This window comes from Malurus melanocephalus, unplaced genomic scaffold, assembly GCF_030028575.1.
Source record: "Malurus melanocephalus ecotype Western Australia unplaced genomic scaffold, MMel_1.1 scaffold_28, whole genome shotgun sequence".
NCBI classification, from domain to species: Eukaryota; Metazoa; Chordata; class Aves; order Passeriformes; family Maluridae; genus Malurus; species Malurus melanocephalus.
In genome coordinates, this window is record NW_026623260.1 from 2,492,957 (window position 1) to 2,517,656 (window position 24,700).

At 48.4% G+C, this 24,700-nt stretch overlaps 1 protein-coding gene across 12 annotated transcripts in view; it reads right to left on the minus strand.

Moving 5' to 3' along the window:
* Nucleotides 1–327: 327 nt before the first annotated feature.
* ST3GAL3 (ST3 beta-galactoside alpha-2,3-sialyltransferase 3) overlaps nt 328–24,700 on the minus strand; it is a 174,173-nt gene continuing 149,800 nt past the window's right edge. For 8 of the 12 annotated variants that reach the window (XM_057390635.1, XM_057390638.1, XM_057390636.1 and 5 more), the window contains 3 exons: nt 24,520–24,666; nt 15,824–15,970; nt 328–4,524 (listed from right to left, as the gene is read on the minus strand). In XM_057390635.1, the coding sequence (XP_057246618.1) occupies nt 4,435–4,524; nt 15,824–15,970; nt 24,520–24,666 (384 nt within the window). In that variant the 3' untranslated portion in view covers nt 328–4,434. The remainder of the gene's footprint in view (nt 4,525–15,823; nt 15,971–24,519; nt 24,667–24,700) is intronic. The other 4 variants (XM_057390642.1, XM_057390644.1, XM_057390645.1 and 1 more) reach the window with 2 other exon arrangements.

Genomic DNA, 24,700 nt, shown 5'->3' on the forward strand with positions numbered 1-24,700 from the left:
TGCTGGCAGGGAGTCCCCAGGAGAGCAGTCAGGATCACAGGCAGCCTGTCACAGGCAGGACAAGTTCTGATGCCTGTGCCTTCCAACATGAAATGAACCCAACCTGCTRTCCCCTCTCCCACCCCTCAAATCACCTGCAAGGAGGAGCGCAGCCCTCTCCTGTCCCCAGCCCCAGGCCAATGGCATTGGCCAGCTGTGGCTCTCAGCAGCTGGATTACTCTCCTGGAGGAGTCAGCAGTGAAAGCAGGCAGGGGACAGCCCAGCCAGGGGAATCCCTCTGCCTCCTGTAAAAAAGGCCCAAGGCAGCAGAAGAAAGAGGCCAGCCAAGCTTGTTTGATAGCTTTATTGCTTCTGTGATATGACTTGAATTGATGTGACATAAGCCGGCTTGGAGGAGCCTGCAAGACTCTTGCCCTCCCTGCCTAGAGGGGAAATTAAAAAAAATTGMAGAAACTAAAACTAATTTTAAAAACTCATTGAGTTCTTGCATCTTGGCTTGGTACAGTACCGGCGAATGCACTGGCCTTTTCGAGACCCCGTGCAGGCTGTGCAAGGAGCCAGAGCCCAGAGGGGCTGGGCAGTGGCCCCAAAGGAGCTCCTGCACCAAAGGACACGTCTCTAATACTGCGAGTGACACACACTTGAATGCCGTGCTGGTGCCCGTGGAGCTCGGCATGGTGGCTGCCTCCCTGCCAAACACTTGGAAGCCCTTGCCCGTGTCCAGTTCTGCCTGTACCCAACCCAGCTGTGGCCATTGACACAGACTGCCCTGTTCTGACACCTTCCCCCACTCCCAGCAGTGCCCACACTGAGGGGTAGCACAGCATGGCCTGGCAGGACCTCCCCACTGCTCCCTCCAAGGAGACACTGGAAACCAGAGATGCTGGGATGAGGAATGTTGGGCTGGATCCCACTGCTGCCTCCTGCTACCTGGCCATGRTGCTTCCCTTTGGCACATGTGAGCTTGAGACCACAGCATGGCCAGGCCTAATGGAGTGAGCTGGTGGCAGGAGCCCAATGCCAGTGTGGTGGGCGCTGCCATAAATGCACAAGCAGCTCATGGTGTGGTCAGCACAGCAGCAGCAACTCTCTGGCAGACCCTGTCCTTTAGAGCAGCATGTGCAGGCTGCCCAGCAGCATCCCAGACCTGGAGCACCAGCTGGAGTGAAACCCACTGTGGGCGCTGGCTCCTGATGTCTCTGTGTTTCCCTGGCCCTCTCTGGGCGGGTTCCCTGCCACCCGAGTGGCCTTTCTGCACCACAGCGCATCAGAGGCACCAGGCAACCCCGCTCTATATTTAGGCTGTGGAGAATTCCCCTGGGCTCTCCCTTCCGATCTGACAAGGTGAGTCACTGCAAGGGAGAGGCCAAGACTCACATCCGTCCCACTGACCCTGCTCTGACCTGTGTGCACCGCTCTGTGCTGGCAGGACTGCAGCGTTTCGAGGGCGGGAGGTGGCTGCAGGTGTGCGTGGAGAGGCAGCCAAAAGAACGGCACCCAGGAGCAAAACCCAGTGCTGGGCACTGCTCCTGGAGCTGGAGCCCCATCACCTGGCCACGGGCTGCTCCGTGGTGTCAGTGAGCCACAGGAGAGCCTTGGCCCCYAAACGCTCTTTCCTTCTACCTGCAGGGGGTCCTGACCCACCACAGTCACTCTGGGCCACTCACTCACCTATTCAACTTGGACACTTCTGCCTGGAGACCCCCGTCAGGGTGGAAGGAAGGGCCTGGAGTTATGTCCCTGCTCTGAACTTCCATCAGGACCTGTTCATGGCTGTGGTGAAGAGCTGGGRTGACAGGGAAGGCCGAGCAGTGGCCATGCTGTGTCCTTGGACCTGGAGCCAGCGAGTTGGAGGATGAAAGTGCCCTGTAGTTTTGTAGTGCTCAATAAACCAATCTAAATCAGATTAATGCCATCACAAGCCTCCACGAGGGTGGAGAGGAGCCCACCACAGACACTGAAGGCTCTTTATCCCCCTCCTCCTTCTGGGTGCAGCTTCCCACGCTGGCATCTCAGCTCACTGCAGCACATGGGTACAGCCCATCGCCTATCCCTGCCCCGAGGCTCCCATGGCAGCTGCTTAAAGACCCAGTTCAAGGACTAAGAGGAGTTGTCAACCCTTTCCCAGCCACAATCTCAGCCAGCTCCAGACCGAGCATCCCCACTGCCAGCATGGCTCAAAAGATGATGGTCCTAAGTCCAGGCTGATATATGGGAACTGCAAAGGGCGTGTTGCTTGGTGAGAGCCATGGAAATCCAGTCCCATGGACTTCTTGAGAAGGAAAAACAAACTGGGAGATACTTCAAAGGAGTATCTGCCATAGCATATGCTCAAAAACCTGCTGGAAACCTCACAGAGCATCCTTACAGCAGGCGTGTCCCTGGGGGAACAGGGAGGCCAGAGCAGTGGGGAAAGGACATRGGGAGGGTAAAGGGAAAGAGAGCCCTCCCAGCGTGATCTCTGCAGCCCAGAAGCAGCAGGATCTTTGGGCTGCTCCCAGATGACAAGGGAAACAGCAGCCACAACAAGAAGCTGGGCAGGACTTGCCCTTGAACAAGCCCCTTGGCTACAGGCACACCAGGCAGGAGAGGCTCCYGAGGGACACATCCCATGCTGGTCTGTAAGCAGCTCTCAGTGCCGTGTCCTGGCAGCTGCCTCTGCCTGCAGCCTGGACTCAAATAATTCTGTRCAGTTTGCTCCTCTGTCATGCCTGGGTCACTGCCTGCCCCTCCTGCACAGCCCCTTGAGGGTCTCAGCTCCAAAGGCACAGCCCTCCGCAAGTCAGCAGGTGCAGAGTTGGTCTAGGGGAGCCACGTGAGCCCTGCTCTGAGCATCCCCTGCCCATGCCAGGGCCATGCTCCCCCTTCAGTTCAGAGCAAGGCAGACTGCAATCCTTGGGCTGTGACAGTCACAGTGCCAGGACCATGAGTCCACCCCACATTCCTCGGGGATCCCCCTCCACTGAACACAGTGCTGGCTGCCTGTGCCTCAACACCCAGGTACTGGGACAGTGCCTGTGGGTGCAGTCCAGCCTGCTCCAGTCTCAGGAGYCACTTTCCACGTGTAATCAGTCATTCCCTTGGCAATCGCCCTCCTGATCATGCTCTTCAGGCGGATGAGACCACCCTGCTACCCTCTCACTTGGCCACATTGCTCAGTTTATTCCAGCTCCTCTGAAATACGTATACAAATCAAATGTGCAAATACTGCATCTTGGGACCAAGACGGCGAAGGAAGGACGTGCTCCTGAGAGCAGGAGGAGCAGCAGTGCTCGAGCAGCATGGGAGGAGCTTGGAAATGGAGTGAGCAGGGGGCCGAGCAGAGGGTGAGAGTTCCCATCAGGTTCCATCATCATTGAGGTCACACGTCGCTTAAATAGGGAACATGATCGAGTCTGGAACGTAAAACAAACATCTTCAGCAGTCTGCTCTCAAACTGTAAAGCTTGAGATCTGCACTCAGATCTGACCTCCTTCCAAAGAATAAATTACTCCCCTCCCACACAAAACCAAAGYGAGATGCTGTCCAGAAACAGTGACAGCAGTCTGCACGGACTCCACGGGGGCCCTGCACAGCAGGCACAAACCAGGAGGCCSGACAGCCTTGAGCACAACGGGGCAGGAGCCTCTGCATCGTGACGGGCAGGAAGGTGAGGAGGGTCTGCTGTAAGCGGAGAAAGCCACTGGCTCCTGCTCCACCTCAGGATCAAGGCAGAGGCAGAGCAAATGGCTATGAAAAACACAGCCAAGTCAGTGGCTGCTGCTGTTGCTGCCTCTGTGGAGGAAGCGAGGAAAAATGCAGAARAACAAACCCATGCTCATCTCCATCCAGAAGCTCCAAGTGGAGAATGAGAGGAAGCCATTATTATCCCTTCGAATTGTAACAGCACCAGTGACACCAAAGTTYTGGATGGATTTGTCTTCCTGGAGAAAGGTCTGAGGCCGGTGACAATGCAGATGGAGCATGAAGAGGCCAGGTTTTTCGCAGGGCTGTGCACAAGCAGACTTTGCCTTGTACCTTGGTATTTCTAGTATGGTTCCAGCAGAGTCTTTTAAAAAATAATACTTTGTACATTCAGGCATTGCTGCCTTGGGGCAGCATCACCTCCCATTTGGCACAAATCATTTTATTGACAAACCTTTCTTCTCTCTCCTGAGTCTTTCCTGTCTAATTCAGGAAGCAGAAGATCTGTCTGCGATGCAGAGTTCAAGAACTGTCCGCTCAGCCCCTTGCCCACCTCCTGTCAGCTCCAGGCCTGGAGGTGGCAGATGTACCCCTCGTGCAGACTGCCAATGCAAGAGGGTCTTCCCAGAGCACCTGGGCATCTCTGTGTGTCTTCAGTGAGGTGGGATTCTTGCAGGGGGCTGCCAGTGCCTGCTCCTGGAGCTGCAGCGTGTCTTCGTCTCCTCCCTTGGAGGCAGTGGCTGCAGCCACTCAGATCCCACTGGTTAGGTCAGTGATGACTCGGGCTTTCACCAGCTTCCTCAGAAACTCCTTCTCCCGTTGAATGTTGTGCGTCCAGGACTGGAAGAAAATGAGAGAGACACAAGGTCAGCAACTACCCTGGCCTAGCATGCTCCTGTCCCTCATTTTGGGATACTCTGCCAAGGAGAGAGACCCTGCTGTACATCAGAAGAGCCCTTGCACACCAAGGACCTTCTCTTAGGTAAAAATGGCACAGCCAGCAGGGTCAGACCTGTGTACCTGAGGTAGAAGGTTTCCCCATGGGCTGGGTGAAGTTTTGGCATGGTGAGATTTGGGCAATCCAGGTCCCTTGGGCAGATGTGCCCTCCCAGGCTACTGCACACAAGAGCCCAATAGCACAGCACTGCTGGCAGGGAACAGAGCTGGCAGAGGACACGATGGCAGGACATGTCCCCAGCACACACAGCTCCCTGTCAGGCCATGGCAATGCATGGGGGTGCATGCAGCTGGAAAACCCCAAAACCATCCCCATCAAAGCCGGCTCTTGCCTCTGCTAGCTCTATCAAGAGGAAATCAYATGCTAAAGGTTACACTAATACAATGTGAACGGTGCAATGGCAACATCTCCCAGGAGGCACTCCACAGCAGTGATTGCTRTAGCTGGTGTCAGCCCACCCAGATGTGTTCCCTGCAGCAGGGCTGAGCTGGGATCGCAGCATCTGCCATCACTCCCCTGTGCTGGGACTATTGAAGCACTTAATGAATGCAGGAAGTGGTTTGTCATACCATGGAGCTCAAGGCAGAACAGGGAAAAGCAACTTTCCCCCAAATCCCCCAACAGGCCAAGAATCTCAGTAAATTATTTCGGCATAGTGCTGTGGTCAGCAGGTAATCTGAGTGCTAAACACAATCTGGACCATGACAAAATCACTTTACAGGAGCTTGTAACSAACAGAGCGCCAGCCCCAGGAGCCCGCTGAGGGCACTGTCATAGGTATCAAAATCCAGTTTACCCACTGCAAAATCAAGGGCACCTGCCTGCCTGCCAAGCACTGCTTATACACATCAGGCACAATGTGCATGTGGCTCTCCTGTCACCATGCTTGYCCTGCCATGTCCTGGCTGGAACAAGCAGCTGAGAGCAAGAGGAAAAGGAAAAGGACATCCAGAAAGCAGTGGTGGGAGTGATGGTGGCACAGAGAGAGCTGGGAGAGCAGGGCTGAGTGTGCCTGTCACTTGGAGCCAGAAAGCCAGGATCCCCCAAAGTGCTGGCAATGATCCCACACGTGGCATGTCACCTGGGGGCCCTGGGCTTGGCCCCTGCCATGCAGCAGTGTCCYTTCTGCCAGCACAGCCCCTTGCCAGGAACGCTCAGCAGGCAGAGGCAGAGTGTGTGGGTGAGCCCCTGCCCACAGGCACCTGTCTGCTGGCACACAGGCCACGCTGGGACACAAAATCTCAGCGCATTTGCTTGCATCTGGCTGGGCTTGGTGTTCAAACCTGCCTGGAGCACCAGGAGCCTGACACCTCWCAGCACAACCTGAGCCCTCCTCCACGCCTTTCAGCCTCATCACACACTACGAGAAGCCAACTGGTTTCAGCCAGGACAGGCTGTTTGTGTTCCTYGTACAGATGAAGAACTGGGGAGGCAGCCACTTGTAGGCAAACTCAAACCACCTAAAAYGTCACCTCAGGCCACGTGCATGTGCCTTATCTGATGGCAAGAGGAAATCTGCTTTGTGAAAAGTACAAGTGGAGCAGGAATTTAAGTCCGGAGGGTAGATAATAAAACTTGGGGTGATACAATTGGAGTCTCTCACATTACAGCTAGGCCATGCTCCAGCAGTGGCTSCAAARCTGCTGGCAAGACTRTCAGGCTGTGGYTGYTCAGCACCCAGGCTGCTCTTTACCTCAGGCACTGCCACAAAGTCCTTTTTACAAGCAGAAAGTCACATGAAAGGCAATTCAGCCTCCCACCTGATCCACAGATCTTAGTGATGTCCACATCAGTACTCTCTAATGTTTTGTGGTTAATGTAAGCCCTCAGAGGAAGAGGTTCCTTGGTGAGAACAGGCTTTCATCCCTCCCAAAGAGCACTGTCAGGGCACTCAGTGCAGTGCTGCTCCCCCATGGCCCGACAGCAGCACGGGCAGGAGGGATGAGGCATGTCTTCAACACCAGCTCCGGTTACTGATTACAGGACAGGGACTCACTCACCCCACTGACAGACAGAGCAGATCAGACGAAGGAAGCTGCATTCCAGCAYTAGCAGCAGTAGTGGGGAGAAGAGCCAGAGCAGTTTTCTCAAAACTGACAGAAAGGCAGGCACCTCAGTGCCAATGCTCCAACAGGAAAAGGCAACAAATTACACCCTAAACCCCAAAGGTTTCAGGGTGTATACACCTTAAATAGTACCTTAAATAGCATACAGTACCAGYGGAAAACTCCAGCTCTTTTCTTGTCAATCTGCACCTCAAAGACAGTGATGGAGCATTCACTGTCACCTCCACCTTCCTGACCCTGCACATCACCACCACTGCTGCAAGCTGSCAGACTGGCTCTGCCCTCTCCCTCCTCTGCTGCTCACATCTGATGCAGCTTCCACTTGTGGAATCAAACAGGCCTGAGCCCATGGTTGGAGTAATGAACTTTGAGAGTTCCAACAGGAATGTTCCAGGAGGCTCCAAGACCCCTTCTTGTTCTCTGGGGATCAGGCTAGGATTTCCTGTGCTTTGGGTTTCTCTGAGTAGTGGATGTTTGCCCTTTCCAGTGGAGAGAGAAGCAGAAGGAGCAGAGTTACTCCGCAAACACGTGCACTGTTATGGCTGTTCATCCCAGGGAAGTGGCAGTGGCTCTGAGCGCTCCGTCACAGTTATTAGATGAAAATTTATCATCAGTTAAAGCCACCTTTCAGGGTTATGCAAATGAAGCAGCCCCAAACCACCTATCCTTTTAATCTTGACAATTCCACAAAGAAGCACAAAACATCATCTGTCACTTCAAGAGAAGCCAAGTGGAATATTTTAAGCCCAAGCAAATGTTTCAGGAACCAGCCCAGGAGGAAGGTAAGCTCCCCGTCTGTAATCAATTACAACTGGGGAATGCCTCAGCTTCAGACCACATTAGTCTTATCAAGCATGCTACAATTAAAATACAGGAAGGCTAAATTAGAGAGAGAGAAGTCAGTGAGGAATGCRTTCAAGAAGAACAGCAAGTTGTAAAGAAGACGTTTTCTCAATTCTGCTACATCCTCTGTATTTCTGCAAGTCAGCAGCACTTCTYCCCGAAAACCTGCACAGAAACCACAGCAAAGCAAGGAGTGCTGCTTCACTGGCAACAATYGGTTTCCAGTCTCCACCAGTGCTAATTTATCTTTGTCTTCAACCTTCACTGCCTTGTCTCTAAGGCTGCTTAATTTTCATGATCAGACTTCCCCACTCTGCTTGAACCCTCTTGGGATTCACAKGTACTGAAACAAAAGGGATGGCTGGGCACCCTCATCCTCTCAACTTTAGGGGATTTACTCACAGCTCCTTTATGCCTAGTTATTCTTACATCAACTTTAAATTTCAAACAACTGTTTTTGCTCCTGCTTACTCTTAATACACACAGAGAGAGAAACTGTATCTCTTTTCAGTCTTCATTTGACCAAGTTAAACAAGCCATGTATGTCTTCATTATACCAAAACAGGCTGTTCATTTACACCATGAAAACTGGGAAATCTCCCAGAATTATAGTAGTTCATTCTGTCCCTATCTACTCCAGATTTACTTCTCATGAATCAGAAAAAAGGCTCACCAGTGCCTAATGCAGAGGCATTTCTCTCACTTTACAAGAAGTCTTTTACTCTAGCCTTTCCAGAGCTGTGTTTGTCTGTATTGTTTTTTTTTTTTATTCACAGTAACAGTCTGGCAGCCTGAATTAACCTGYGAATTATTTGTACCTATCTAAGCACTTTCCTTCTCTGCCATTGCCAAATAATGCTATCCCAGCTGAGAGTCAAAAAATCTGTAATTGCCCTAAACAGCACGACCTTCCATTCATACTCTTAGGTTTCATGCCACCCAGTTCAYTCCTGTTCTCAACGTGCTCATGGTCTTCCTGGATGGTATTTTTACCCTCCCTTGTATTGACCACACCTGGTTTTGTCTCATCACAAATTCCACTTGCACACCATTGCCTTCTGTGCCAAAAATCATTAAAGCAAACACTAAACATGCCCTCCTGTGGAGGAACTCCCAGCTGTCCATTCAGTGCTGCTTTTTGTGCTTTCCCTTAGAGAGACTATTCACGTACAGGTGTTGCACCAAACCGTGGCTTCTGAAGCTTAACTAATAATATCTCGCACGGCACAGGATTGCACGCTTAACTGAGCTTCTGACAGACAGGACTGCTACACTTCCTCTGTCCCAGGAATGATTTTTTTAAAAATCAAATAAAGATATTAAATTAGTTTTTGTAACCTGCCTTTGGTAAATCCATGTTGTGTTTGCTTTCAGGATTTAATTATTCTTTCKTTTAAACTCTGCTCTGAAGTTCTGAATAGTACCTCTGAGGTTAGTTTAAGAGGTTTGAATTCGACAGGATTATTTTCCTTGACTTGATCCCATCCCCCCTTAAAATAGAAGGGAAAAAGAGGTATTATGTCCACTACAAACTAATCCTGTGGAACCTGATAGATTTATTGGGCACCTTTCCTCTGGASTTGCAGCTTAATTGGCTCAAAGCGGAACAGAGATCTCTTGGGCTCTCACACCTACGGCTTTGGCTTCAACAGCTTTTACCTTTCAGTGCTGACCCAGTAATTTTCTTTTTCTGTGAACTTYTCACTGTAAGCCACTCTTTCCCTCACATTCATCATCCTGATTGAGGCCACATATATATTCATATGGTTCCTACTTTAATCCTTCTGCTTCCTTCACCCCCCTGGATGTCAGCCCTATTCTTTCTTTCCTTGTTTGCTTATTAATTGTTTGTCAGTGACACTGTTCAGTATTTGCTGATTTTCCTTCTCACCTTCTAATYGAACTTTGCCAGTTTCTCCTTTATGTCTGTCCTTTCCAGTCATCAGGAGTGAARTCTTCTGATGCTCTTCCTCACTCCTCTATTACTTTTAACACCACTTTGAAGCAGTTCTTTATGAAGTTATATTTACTGCCTTTTTCTGCCAGTTTCTCCCTTGCTGCAAATATGAATTGCAGATAATTATTGTACTTTCACRAACAAGTCTACAATGACTACAATGTCTACAAGTCTACAATGAGTCCATGAGCTCTTCAGTGAATTTGCTTTTAGTAGCCCATTCTCCTAGGCTAGGCCTAAATTCAGAGAGGTCAGAGTCTGCACACATGTCCCAGTTCCACTGAGCACCCCGCCAGCATTGCTGAGTCTATTCACAGCCCTGCTTATCAAGCTCCCTCCTTTTGAAAGCAAAATACAAGTTATAACATCCCTTCTGTTGCCTTTCCATTCAATTTAACCGTGATGGCACTTGATCAAAGGCTATTTCCTAAAACATCCGCTCTGCAAGGTCTCCATACATGCTAAAGACAGCTGTGAAAGGCCCACAGCTCTTCTTGTGCCCTCATGGTTGGTGAGAGGAGCTGTGCCAGGCACTGTGTCTGGGAATATCTGGGCTCTCCTCTTGACAGTCTTGACATTTCTGGTGGCAGCCAGCACCCCACAGACATCTGTGTTCAGTGCTGGGGTCAGCAGCTGGGCTCTAGCATACCTCTGTAGATCTTTTACTGTCTTCTCCTACAGAGGTCTTGTCCAAGCCCTAATTCTGGTTTTGTCTATTCTACAGCCACACTTTCCTTGCTGTTCTTGGTGCAGAGTGAAACCCTGAGTGTCACCATACTGAACAGAGCAATACCTGTTCTCTGCTCGTGGTTATTCCAYCAATCTTTTCCAGATTTCTGTTCCRTAGACACACAGTCCTTATGCACAGGAACAGCATGTGAGGCCTTTGCTCAGCCCCAACGCTGTCAAACAGGTGGCTTTTAAACAAAGACAAAAATGTATAAACCTCATCAGTCATCACTGCCGGCCCCAAGAAAAAGCACTGCCCTTTCAGAGGTGCCCCTGCCCCAGCCCCTCACCTCCCCCTCTGAAGCTGACCTCCATTTCAGTCTGCACCACTCCTTGTACTGCAATCACAATTCATCAGGCGGGCTCCAATAGCCACGTTTTCAGTCTATAAATCACCAGGCCAGACATCTGCCCGGCTTTCAAAGGAGTTTTGTTCTTCTTGTTGGCTACCGCCAACTTTAAGGTACTTGGAGGCCTGAAGCAGCCCTGCCACCCCCTCCCAAGCAACTTGTGTTGATTTAAAATGCAAAAGGCGGCTTCACAGAGAGAGCCCAGATGATGATAAAGCACTATTGTTTGCGCCTTTATAGCTCAAGACTCCAAACTTGATGTTTGCGGATTATTCTGAGAGGTAGCTGCTGTCGGGGGGAGACAGAGACAAAGCTGTGTGTCACTGCATGCTGCAGGCCACCTCCCCTGGCCCTTGTGACAGCCCTGACACAGGCTGAATGGGAAGTGTTACAAGATGGTGTCCTCAGCATCCCACAAAGACCTGCTGGGGAAGGGGGCAGCGATCAGACAGAACCCATCAAAGGCTGCCTCTCCACCTCCCCCTCAGGTCAGAGGGAGTCRCTGAGGTGCTGGGCACAGCTGTGTCCAAGGAGCTGACACCTCCAGCAGCAGTGCTGGTGCCTGACCTGCTCCTCCAGCAAAAGGAGAGCCGCCAGCAGCTCCACTCTGGGGCACGAATGCTGCAGATGGCTCTGGATGGGTGGGGGTGGCTTTCTTTTAACCATGAATTGCCTTTTTTACCAATCATCATGTGTGAGACAGTCTGCAGCCAGCTGCAGAGAAGACAGCCCRGGATGTTCCCTGTGTGGCACCTGAGGTAACTTCTTGCTCACATTCTTGCTCCTGAAAGAAATGAGCAGGGAATGGAAGCTCAGCTCTGGATCGAGAGGCCTGGGAAGGCTCTGTGCTGGGCAGAGCACATTGAGGAGGGATGCTGGGAGCCAGTCTTGTGCTTCGTTCCCATGATTTAGCACAGACCCTGCTCTCTCAGATTCATAAGGTCCTTYTGGATCTGTTTTTACTATTCTAAACAGTGACTTTCCCATCCTTAAATAATTTCTATTTCACTCTATTTTAAAATTATTCTTTTTCCTCACCACCATTTCCATGTTTCCTTCGCTATGTTCCCAGTGGATCTGACACTTCTACATTAATAGAAGACAGTGACCTGTGATAAAAATACATTTTTATGGAGTGCTTGGGCAGAAAACATTACAGGACCTGGGCAGGACATAAAAATACAATAAAGTATATGAAAATCCAGCTCCGATGGATTCATTGCCACAAAAACAGAAACAAGTGAGCAGACACCTTGGCAAAGACTCAAATAATTTTTCGTACAGCATTCATGGAAGCAGGCAAGGGACAAAATCTGTTGCAAAGCTATTTGGAATAGGAAAAATAGCAACTGAACAGACATGACACATTTGGACATTCTGCATTCTGTAAGTTAAAACAAAGAGATGGGATAAGAGCTGAAAAATCACCTGTGAGAGTTTATACAACAGCACGGGGTCTGTTGGGCAGTGGAGTCCCAGTAACACGTCAGAGAACAGCACTTCGTCTTCACACCACCCAAAAACCCCCTGAAGAAGTGCAGGCCAGGAGTGTCCCTTCCAGCCATGATGGGCAGAAGTTGAGAGACCAGGGGAGAAGGTGCTGGACAGCAGAACTRGCCTTGAGGTACAGTTTTAATTGCATTGATTTTCCAGCTCACAGCTGAAACTGAAAGCACCACCCCAGGGTCCTCAGAGCACACAGAGGAACAGAAAAGGGTCTTCTCCACCAGCTCTGCCTGGACATATCCTGGTAAGAGCACACTGAGCTACCCAGGACAGRGGGTAAAGAAGCTATCCAGGACTAAACTGGAGGAATTAACCCCCATGAACACCCAGAATCCATTCGTGYTTGCAGCCATACTACTGATCAAAGCCATACACTCCCCTTGACTGGTAACAGTGATCAAGCTTCAGAGCATCTGCCTCTGTACAGAGCCTTTTCCTCTGGGGCCTGTCCAGCCCTCAGGAGTTGGAGGTCCTGGAAGACTCAGGGTAGGCAGCTGCCTTCTGTGATAGCAATAGCAGCTCTATCTTGGACCTCCAGGGCTTTTACTCCTGCAGAGAAAGCAAAGGCTGAGCTAAACCACAGACTGGGTATGTCTGCTTCTTCTTTTGGAAATACAGCTGCCAGTGCCACAGAACAACAGGAAAAATCAGATTCATTTCCACAGAGATTTTATCACCTCAGTCTTGGCATGGGAGAGGCATCTCCGCCCAGCTGTGAGCAAGSGAGTGCATTTTGCTGGCTTTTTTTATGTAATCAGAACAAATTCCTTGGAGATGAGTCACAGGGTTTCAAGGGTGTCCAGAGAGATGTCAAGCAGCCTCAAGTGTAAATCAGTGACACACCTTGCTGAGAAGACTCCTGCTCGACAGCAGGCCCATTTTCCCTAAAGCTATCAATCAAGGAAAGGGGCTTGAGGGATRTTACCCAACAGGCTCCCAAAATCCACACAAACACACGTGTGGCATCTCCAGACCCAGGACACTGCTGGTGTTTACATTTCCTCTGTAGACAGTGATGTTTTCAGGGTGGAGCTGGAGTGCTTCCCTGCAGCTGCTCTCTAGGCTTAAACACTGAAGATTTTTGGACATTCAGGCTGGAGGACTTGGGCAGTCAGTGAAGAGATTTGAACTTCAGAAACAGAGATTCTGCCCCACCAAAGCCTTGTCAAACTGCAGGGGTTCCTGCCTGGGATGTTTGTTGTGGTGTAATGGCTGCATCCCATTGCAGTTTCAATGCTGTGATGATGCCACATGAAGCAAATCTGAAGCAAAATTCCCTGCCCAGGAATGAACTCCAGCCTCCATGCAGGCCAGAAGACCAAGATGATACCTCTGTATAATTTCAAGGCATAGCCTGCTTTACTGACTCCTTTAGAGGCTGAAATGTAGMGGATAACCAGAAAGAACTGGACACAATCTCAGAGGTCCAGAGTGACACTGAGGAAAATGCTCTTGGACCTTTGGGTGTCAGAGCAGATGAAACAGACAAAAACCTTGATGGAACTTGGTTCTGGGTCAGTCTTCTTTTACTAATGTCAAGGGCAAGGTTTGGAACAAGGTACCAGTGCAGGTCAGCCTCCCAATTTGCAAGATRCCTGCAGGTCTTTCTTCAAGCAGGTGCTTCCAGTCTGGAGTGGGGAAAATCTCTATTTCTGCATTCTTTGAGGGCAACTGTAGAAGACACAACCCAGCTAATATGCCCTTCACCTTTCAACTTCACCCTCAGGTGACTAACAATTACCAGCTACCATTAATATTAAATGGGAGAGAAAGAAATGTGATCCTCTCTCTGCTCTTCACATTCCACAATATCACAAACAATTTGTCATATTGGGAGGGGCAGAGGCAGGAGGAGCATTAATTATTGATMCTTGGGAACAGATGGCTTTTCTTGTACCAGGGCAGTGAAATGTAAGAGGAGCCCGTGGGTGAGGATGTGAGGATTAGATGGGCAGACACGTATCAGGTAACCAGCCTTCAAGTGGAACAGGAACTTTCCTCCTAGAACCAGCTCTGCTGGGCTGCAGAGCTCTCAACAACAGCCCCGGCTGCAGAAACAAATCCACTGACATCTGAATTACTGAGGCTTCACCAGAACCTTTCAACGCTCCCTCACCTCTGTACAGAACATCCYRGRCACGATGACTGATGGTTTCCAGACAGCAGAGCTCTGGTAAATCAGGCACCCAGTGCTCTCTCTAGGAGACCTTTCTGGTTGCATTTCATGTGTTCATCCTCATCCAACTGCCCTGTGCTGTGCAACCTTTATTCCTGAGACCACATACCATGTCCAAGAGTGACCTCCTCCAGCCTTCGATCCCATTTGGGGTGCTGGCCTCCAAAATCAGAGATCCAGGTGATGTGGACCTGTAACTCCAACCAGAGACTCTGGTCCAACGCTTTTTGCCATTTTTTCGTATTGATCCATGTAAGGATCAAAAGCAAGAAGACTTTATTCATGTCATCTGCAGTGGTGTCCTCAAGGACCAGTAAATAAGCACTCATTTTCCCAATCCATGGTTATTCCACTGAGCGAGGCAGACTCTCTTGCCACCTCCACAGGCCCAGAAGGTCCTTCAGAACTGTATCTACTCCCTTGGTATATTGGGGACCTCCTCACAGCCTTTTTCTAAACTCTGTTTGTTCTTTTAGCCTCTACTGAGAGATTGTTCTGAATTCTCRTTACACTGATAATTAGACATACTCTCCTCATTTCTCAAGTTGACTAATCACTGATCTACAATTCCTCTCAGTCTGCCTAGGGTCATGCAGCTTGCAGCCTGTGAGAGTTCTAAGACACGTACAGTCTTGTGATTTACAGAAATACAACTTCCCAGCTTCCCTCCTAGTCTGAATAAATGGTAACGTGCTCGAGGTGAACAAATGCCAAATGCCAGGGGACAGCTATTGTCCATGAACAATACAACTTTTCACAGTGTGGAGTAGGATAGGGCAAGTTTCCCTATGTAGTGAAGAGGGAGGAGCAGTCTTAGAAAGACCTGGGCCACATCAGTGCTGGGAAAGAATGAGCTCTACCAGAAAAGCAGCAAACCTTTCCACTACAGAAGCTTTGACCAGTGTCCAAATTTGCTCAAGTTTGGTAAGGAAATGGACAGAYCTGAAGGCATTGATACTGCTGCATSMTACCGATATGAGAGCTTTTGTTCCTCCAAAAATGTTTTGTCTCACAGTGATAGTACCAGAAAATGTTTTTAATGTGGACCTGTCTCTACAGATCAGTCTCCACAGAGCCCTGGTGTGTTTACACCAGTGAGGGGCTGCTGAACAGTCAGCTGAGAGCTCAGGTGCACAGGCTGACCTCACCTCCCCCAGCTTCCCAGGGCCTGAGGAGGGGATCATCCCACCAAAGAAGCCTGTGGATTAGAGAGCAATACAATGGATCAAAAGGCAGGAGAGGCCACATCTTTTCAACCCCAGAGCAGAATTGCTCCCCTTCACCCTTCTTGAGTTAACATTTATGTGAAACCATTCCCTGCCACTCAAAGAAGAAATTACTTTATATACACATTCCAGAGAATGTTTCCCAGCAGTAATAACCGTTTTTAACATACATTGAGCTTGGGAGAATTTTACAGGCAAATGCATGGGTGGAGCTGTGTTCTGACCCACACAGGAAAGCYGTAAGGTGACATCACCATCCCAGTCAGGCTCTGGAGTCGAGGTGGCCAGCGGGCTTGGGAGGAGGATGTGCTTGGCAGGAGCTCCCTACCTCTTTGATGGCAGACATCTTGATGTTCTCATAGTAGTGCAGCGGTGCATTGGGTGAACTCATGTCATAGCCAAACCCAGCTACCGCCACCTCATCACAGTTGTGCAGCGCCATGGTTATTGCTACGCTTCCCAAGGTGGGGATGTTCTGAGAGGAGAGAAAGCAGGAATGGAAGTCATTAGCAGGTTGCCATTTTTATAATCAAAGATTTCCTCTTATTGTCTCTGCTCACAGGGGCACTGCTGCTACCAAACAGAAAATCAGGGATGTGGTATTTGGCTATAACCACACATCAGCTGCCCAATGCCAGCTTGTAGGGTTGATAACCTCCCAACTGGTAAAGAAATTAATSCAAATGGTCAGACTCCCACAACTTTGCTGTCCTGAGAATGGGGCAGCAGATGAGCTGCAGGATGGACAGTGGATACACTAGCTTTCTGAAATTAAAACAGATGTAGATAGTGGATTACAACTACACATCACTGGCTTCCAGCTAGGCTAAGGAAGAATACTTATCCCAAACAGGTCACCACACAGGAGCAGAAGTGAGGAAACTCCTTATTTTACTGATGGAAAAAGCAGTTTAAGGTTGTTAAACAGCTCTGGGAGATGGAGAGGTCAGGCATTGTGCTCCAAGATAATTTCCTTTGCTCAGGGGCATGGCACTCTGTGCCATTTCCTCTGAACCACAGCACACCGGGAAGACAAGGAGCAGTGGGCAGCCAGTCAGAGATGGGTGGTAGCACTTAGGCAGGGACACCCCAGCTGTCTTTTCCCATCTGCTGACCTGCAATTTGCACTGAAATCCAGCCTCAGCCTTCCCATTTCACTGGGCATTGCTGAGGCCCTGTGGCAGCGGTGCTGTACAACTCCCCTTGTGTGTTCTGCAGAGACAGCCAAGTGTTTCCAGTGTAAAATCCTACTTACTGACTTTTCTAGCTCCCCTTTATGAATTCTCAGATGAATCCAGAGGCAACTTTGCCCCAGGGGCTAGGGAGAGGCTGAGAAATCCTCCCACATCTTCATTTGTAGAGCATCCAACACCAGCTGTATTGGAAGTATCACGAACCCAGAGGACGTGCTCAGACAGTCACCAAGGGTGACAGCTCTTAGCTGAGATGTAGAAACCAACTGCACACTCACATTTTTCATTTACAATGGTTTCCTGTGAACAGGTGAGCAATCCTATTGCATGTTCAAAAAGATTGAGAACAATGTTTTGTGTTTCTGCTTCTCATTCAAAGGAACTGGTTTTTGTCAGCACATGACCGTGCTCACTTCTGATTGTCTGACCAGTCTGAAAAACAATGTTTTCCAAGCAAAGAATGTCATACCCCATACCCCAAACCCATATCCCAGCTGAGATGTGCAGAGCTGCGTGCACAACTCGTGTGCTATGGAGAACTCCACTACAGTGCACTGGAATTACTTTAATCTGAAAATATACAGGCAAAACCTGCTTATGGATAAATCAATGCGACATTAAACTCAAACATTTGCAGCACAACAGTAACAGTGCACATATGAAATGACAAGACCTTCTTATATCCTCCTGYTCCAGCTCTAGTTTTTGGGAAAAACAGCAGAGTCATTTTGTTCTCACTGCTTAATTTCAGTTGATRCACACAAAGCCAATATTGGTTTTATTCTAGTTACTTCAGTTAACTGTTAATTCACTGGTAGACAAAAAATATCAAGTAGAGTTTTTTAAAAAAAAATGGAAAAAAGTTTATTAGGCAAGAATAAAAACATTGCCCCAAATTTCAAAATATCCAATAACATCCTGTCTTCCTGGACAYGGCAGTTTTAACTCAGATTTCTCAGGTTTATGTTTTGCATAGATGATGAAATTCGGATGTCACTGGAATTGCATCAGCTGGTAAGTGGACGTGCCACAAAACCCTTTCCCTCAGCAGRGCTGTAGTTACAGTGTCCAAAACACAGTGAGTAAATGGTTACATCCCCGTCACTGGGAACATGATGGTGTTAACACCACCCACTCTTGCAGCGGGCCCATTCCCACGGTACTGCTCAAGGGACACACGGGGTCTTTGCCTGGAGGGAATTTCACTGGCCAAGTTAACATTTAAGAGCTAACTTTCTAATGTGAGTCTTGCAAACCACAGAGAATTAATCACACTACCCAACCTTAYGGGAGGACTGCCAAACTTTCTCTCAGGCACATTCTCTTTGGAGAATAACAGCAGACAGAAATCGAAACTGAACTGTCCTTTGGTCACCAAATATCTGCCTGACTTTATTCCATCTGTAATATCTCTTATGGTATTCCTGGAAGAATAGGAGCTAATTTTCTCATCTGCTTCTGTTCTTCRGTAGTTCCTGATGTGCCATCATCTCAGTACCACCCACTCTGCTCTCAAAAATGATCAAAACACCAGAGACTACCTATCTTCCGAATCCCTTGAACTGTAGTAGATGTGTCTGATTTGGCCCTACAACTACCAGAAATTCACAGGGTGTCTATAATAACTATAGTCTAATAACTGTATTAGCAAAATAGTTTTGCATTGCCCTAAAATCACTGGAAACTGATGATCTGATGACAGTTTCTTAATTAAAYTATGCCTTATTGATGTTAGCACCCTCTAACTGCGATAGCTACAGCTCAGCACTTGTCCCAGGTTGTGCTGCAGAGAATACAACTCAGCAGCATTCTCCAGGCCCAAGGGAAAGGGCTCTCCTCTCCTCTCAGCAAAAAAGTGGCAAATAAGAAGAGACACATATCAGAGAGGAAATGGCTATAATTACAGTCTGGCTACATGTACACAGATTCCAAGCTCTCCTGATTGTACATACACATTCATTAGCTGCAAACCTCTAATCTGGACCTAATGGACCATAAACAACCTACAGGGCAAGCTGGGGGACAAGTCACTCCAGAAGAAGTCAGGCACCATGGACATGGCTGTGCCAAACCTGGCTTGCTGTGCCCTGCACAATGCGTCAGTGCTATCTCACCACACACACCCTTGTGCCGTGCCCCAAAGACATACCAAAGCAACCACCACACCTCCTCTSTGGAGTTATGAAAAGAAAACTCTCCCAAACAACTGAGAAGGCCTCTTGTTATTCTAGGCCTCTGCTAAAGCCCCCAAAATTCCACCATCTTGCCTCAGGAATAATWATCTAGTGTTGGACCTGCTCATRRCCCTCTGTGTGCTTGGGTMTTCCTTTATCACTGAGCAGTGCWGCYTTCAGCCAAATGGTCGAAGAGGTTCAGCATTCCCCCTCCAGAAACTGTAAACAACTGCAAGGCCAGCCTCAATGGATATGTCCAGAACTGAAAGTCCACATTTCCAAGCCTGGYCTGCTTGTCTAAGACCAGACATCTGGAAAATGTAATATCCAATATAATGCTCCCCAGGGATCAGCCCTTTGCCTGGTCCCATTTGAGGGAACACAGCAGACTGACAGATGAGCCAGGGATGACACTGAAGGGCCATGTGACAAACAGCAGCAGAAACCACAGCAGTGACGAGTGACACGTCACCACAGCAGTGCTGGGCCAAGTCTGCCTGAGCCTCTGGAGCCTGGCTCCTTCCAGGGGTTCCTGTTCTCCATGGGAGAGGTGAGACCACGCATGGTGCATCTGGGTGAGAAAACCATAAAGACAAGAGAGGCAAGGATTCCTGTTCTTGTGCTGTGTCAGGGGCCACAGCAAGCTCTGTGCACAGCAAACACAGCCAGCCTGAACCACCAGGTCAGAACACCACAAATGCCTTTAGCAGTACAGACACAGGACAGGTTCTCCTWACTGCTCCTACACTGMAATCAGTCAGCAGAAATGAACACTSGAATTCCTGTGGAATCTATTGAAGCTGAGCATCACCTCATGGGCTGTGCTGGAGATCCAGCTGGTGCTGGTGACTGAACCAGGGCTGGAACTTCTCTTTGCTTGGTGCATGTGAAAAGCTCTTGCTGCTTTTCATTCCATGCGTGGGTCATTCCTGTGTCACTGCCTGCTGGACTGGAAGGAAATGACTGCTGTAAATCTGTTTTTAGAAATATTTGACTCCCTTAATATGTTAAGTGAATTCCAGTTATTTATGGGATTTTACTTAGCTCAGGGTAAGACTCACTGGATTGTTCAGACTATTTCAATTGTTACATTTTTCAATAAAAGGGTGTCACTGAAGAATAAACTCTCTACAAACAGCAATGCACCTGGATATTCAAATTGGTTTGACTATTACATTAAATTATTTGAGGGAAAACCCAAAAACTTGCTCACCTGGGAAGAATTGCTACCTTAGTTTTGTACAGATCTGATCACTCGAAGTTTGCAAAACAAAAGAAATGAAGAACAAAACTATAATAGTCATCACAACATACTCAACAGGCACTATTCCTTCTTTTTGCTTCTTTATGTTTGCATAGGAGCTACCCCAAACCTATCCTTTGTTTCTTTTAGATGAAAAGCTTGGAAATATGGCATAAAAAGCAACTGAGCATCATTCATTGAGAGCAGGCAAGTGCCTGGCATTCTGTGGAGAGATCCCTGTCCCAGGAGCTTACAATGCACACTGCAGCTCCCTTAGTACCTCCACCATGGACAGAAACAGCTGCAATCCTGGGCTTCCAAAGGCAAAGCAGAGCATCTCCAGTGCCCTTCCTTCAGCTGCCCTGGTGAYCCCTTGCTGTGAGTGGGGCAGAGCTRCAGGACTGGCTGTCTGCAGCAGAGCAAAGGGAAGGGTCAGCAGCCCATGGCTGGAACCAGGACAGCCCTGCTGCCCAGCAGGTTCCCTTCTGCCACTTCCCTCAGGAGCTCCTGAACACCTAAATCCAATCCGAGTATYTTTTACCACATCTAACCTGATGCACAAGCTCTGATTGACCATTTGCTGTAGGGCAGATCCCTGTGCAGTGCAGGGGTGTTTCTGAAGGACCCAGGGATTTAACAGAAGCAAGGATATGACTTTACTACACGCTACCTGCTCTGCAATATCTACCCCATGCTAAAGGAGAGTCATGGCCTGCTCTTCATTGAGAAGCAAACTCCCTTCAGCTCCTCAGTTTCTCTCATGGGCAGAAGAATCTGGCCAGGTTCGTACCCGGGAGAGGCTGGCACACATTTACCCATTCCCCTATACTGGTTTGTCCCTTCCCCAGCAGCTCCCAGACTGATCCCACTGCAGTGGGATGGATGGAACAGCCCAGCCCACGGGGCAGATGGGCTGCCTTGAAAACCCAAAGCTTCACAATGGCACTGAGCCTCTACATTTCACTGACTGCAGCTGCAGGGGTCCCTTGTCTGTTCCTCTACTTGCCTCAAAGATGCCATCAGGGTGCAAAAAAAGGGAGAACCACATAAATGGAAAGGATTAAGTGGGAGACTACTCTGCTSCTGCCATTTCCACCTCTCTTCTGCTCCACAAAGACCCAACAGATCCCAAGACACGTCCTTCACACAGTCGTAGTCCAGTAAGAATGGCCCAGGAGACAAAGTTTGCTGACACCAGGGCAACTCATGAGAGAAAAGGTCATGATGACCAGGAAAGGGAGCTGAAAACTGCCTAAGGAGCAAAGGGACCTCACTGGCACCTCCTGAAAGGCWGCCTGCCCACAGGAAAAACCTTCTAAGAGCTGAGAGAATCCCTGGGCCAGGACGTGCTAACACTCCGGCATCAGAGGTTAATCCCAGAGCTGTCAGCACTGTGCAGAGGTGTTAATCCATGGCCAGGTGCCTGCATCAGCCTGGTAACACCTCCTGCACATGGCTCCTCCTTCAGCAGGTTGGTGCCGAGGCTGGGTGAAGTCCAAAGAAGGTTGCTTTATCTCTTCAGTTTATAGATTCRACTATTTCCAGTACATGAACAAACCAAAGGTTTACGGTTTGGGGTCAAATCATAAAGAGAATTCCTGGATGCACAGCACAGAGAGAGAAACAAACACGTCTGCTCTGGAGTCCTCACACTCCTGGGAACTTGTGACATCTGCAGTGCTCTCCTTTCCTCACACCAGGCTCAGGGCTCCCAGAGGAGCCAGGAAGCCTCTGCTCCAATGGCTCTGAGGGCTTCTGACTGGACAGGACATTTCACTGCACAGCCAAAAGCACCACGGCAGTGACCATCCCTAGGGGTGTCTGTGCAACCTCTGATGTTTGTGTTTGTCCCCCAGCAAACTGCCTGCAGTGAAAGGGGTGACACTGCCAGCCTGAACCACCAGCTGCAATACCAGTGATGTCTGGTTTCAAGTCCTGAAGACCCGTATAAACAGAACTTCCACCTAAACAAAAACCACATTTGGCGAGTGAGAAAGCCAACCCTGGACCCACACCTTAACAAAATTCTTTAATCAGAGAGAGGATCTTTACTAGATAATTTTTTAATGCTACACCATCTTCAGGCATTAACAATTATTTTCTCCCAGACATCACTAGGAGCCCAAAGTTTTTTCTTTATCATGAGCTTATCCCAAGAAAGAGAAGAATACATATATCCATACATATGGAASAGCTCTCCAACTCTTAAGACTTCAGCAGGACTGAAGAAAACTCCTGAAAAGCTTTACCAGTCCCAGAGAGAAGTCACTATTTATTGTGGGTGTGAGCTTTTCTCCTTGCTAAGGCTTTTGGCTACCAGTGCCACGAGTGCAATCAAAATGCACATCTGAGTTGTACCCCATTGCTATAYTCCAGAATCATCTGGCCTAAATTATATTATCAAAGCAGAGGATGTTACTACATTCACCCTTTATTGAATCCTGGGAAAAACGCTTTGAGATCAGCCCCAAACTATTTTACTAGCTCTGCTCAACCTTGCTGAAAAAGYCCCCAAATTACAAAGTTAATTGGCAGCACATTGTTACCATATGTGGTGTGCAAGAGAAGCACTGAAGTTTATTTAGGCATCAGAACCAAAGGAGAGTGGAATATTACTGCTCTTTATGAGGATTTTGTGTTGGCCTTGATTACCAGGGCAACCCCAGCCTTGATCCTCCTGTGTGCAGCCTGCCCAACCCAGCACAGCACAGCACAGGACACAGCAGCACGGGGGCACCAGCCCCATTTCTTAGGAAAAACTCACTAGCCCTCAGCATTTTCCTTTTCCACATTCATATGCTTTTTTTCTTGAGTAAAATTTGCAGTAAAATTCTGGCCACAGGCTAGAAACATTCCCTCTGTTTTCCAGCTCTGACAGGATTCCTGAATTAGTGTCCTTGCACAGACCGCCCAGGGTTTATCCCAGCCCCACAAATGCACCTGCACAGCTCCCGTCGCCCCACCTGAAGGAATAAACTACAACTCACACAGTCTAGCTGGGGTCAGGGGCAAAGACTGCTCGCCTTAAAACTCCATAAACTATTTTTGAATGCTCAAATGGATTTTCGTGAACTGAAACATCAGGTTTCAATTAAGATGCCTTCATTTCCCAATCTGATGTGTGTTAAACAACCTATCAAAACCTCATAAACTTCAGTTCACAGTATTTTCATTTCCGGATTCTCTCTTCTCCTTTCAGTTTAAGCTATAACTTGTGTATTAAAATAACGTGTTTAAAAATAAAAACAAATTGGAGAAAAATAAAGGCAAAAGTATGATGATTTTTGTSCTTTATTGGGGCAGCACTCCTGATTTTCTGGTAGAGAAACCAAGGCCACATTGTTCTAAGGGTAAGTTCTGGAGAATGCAGAGAGGTGAATTAAGTTAATTCCTAGCTGAGGGGAATATTTGCAACAAGATATCTCCAGTGCACAGAACAAAAATCCAGAGTTCCCRGAATCCCAATGCAGCTTCTGTACACAGCAGTGCATTTTACAAAGGGCCTGTTCCAGTGGCTGAATCTGCACATCTCGCACTTCAAGAAGGAAATGTCTTATCTCCAGGCACCCACCCATCTGACTTGCACAAAACAGATGTCTCTGATATTCCAGAAATCTTCATGATATAATTACAGCATGGAAAGTGAGGCACTATTCCATYCAGTCCAAATCCCTGCTGCAACACAGCAAATCTGCACTGATAGCAATGGAAGGACAATGCCAGGGGCAGGGCAAGCAGACCTTGTCCAGCAGAAGTGCTTCTCTCTGGGTTTGTCAGCTGTGCCARTGTGCCCAAAAATGTCACGTGTGGTCTCTATCAACAACTATATCACATGTGTACATGAGCARTTTACCCACCCAAGTAATACTTACTCTAATGGTTGTTATATTACGTAGAGCAAATATAAATAGGTTCTGAGGACAGTGTTGCAATGTGAGATAATCCAGAAAACTCAAGTCACCACCTACTCCAACACTAACACTCCAAAAAGCTGCACTGGCGGCGAGAGATACAAGAATGACCATTGAGGTATTTTGTTAATAAATATGACCTGAAGCTGTGGTTTGCATTGTTTTCTTTTGTGAACTCTTACATATCAAACTTGCTGGGATAAGAGCAGAATTTCTCACCAAAGGCCTCAYAAAGCAAACGTTTACCCTATTTTACAATAAGCCTGGGACAAAACCTCACAGTGGCTTTCAAGGCACTGCTGAAGTGTTGATGATCCCCCCAAAATCCTCAGATCAGGAAAGTTCTTGCCTTGGTCTGAGGGAAACTCAGTGCTGCCAAAAATCCCTCCCTTTCAGTGTCCAACAGTGGAGACCCAAAGAAAAATTAACAAAAGTGTAAGCCTTCTCTGCTGCTTGTTCTCACAACCTTCTCTGAGGTTTTTCTTCCTTTGCTTTATACCTACCCCTCTGCCCATCAGGCCGTTGTTGAAAGGCAGTCCGATGAAGCTGAAAGCTGCCTCCTGGATGAAGTAGGGATTCAGGATACGTATGTCATGAGGTTCCCTTGGGACACGGGTTGCCACTGACTTCCAAAAGCCATCAGAGGCACTCTGGTAACAACAACAACAGCAACAGAAAAAAAAA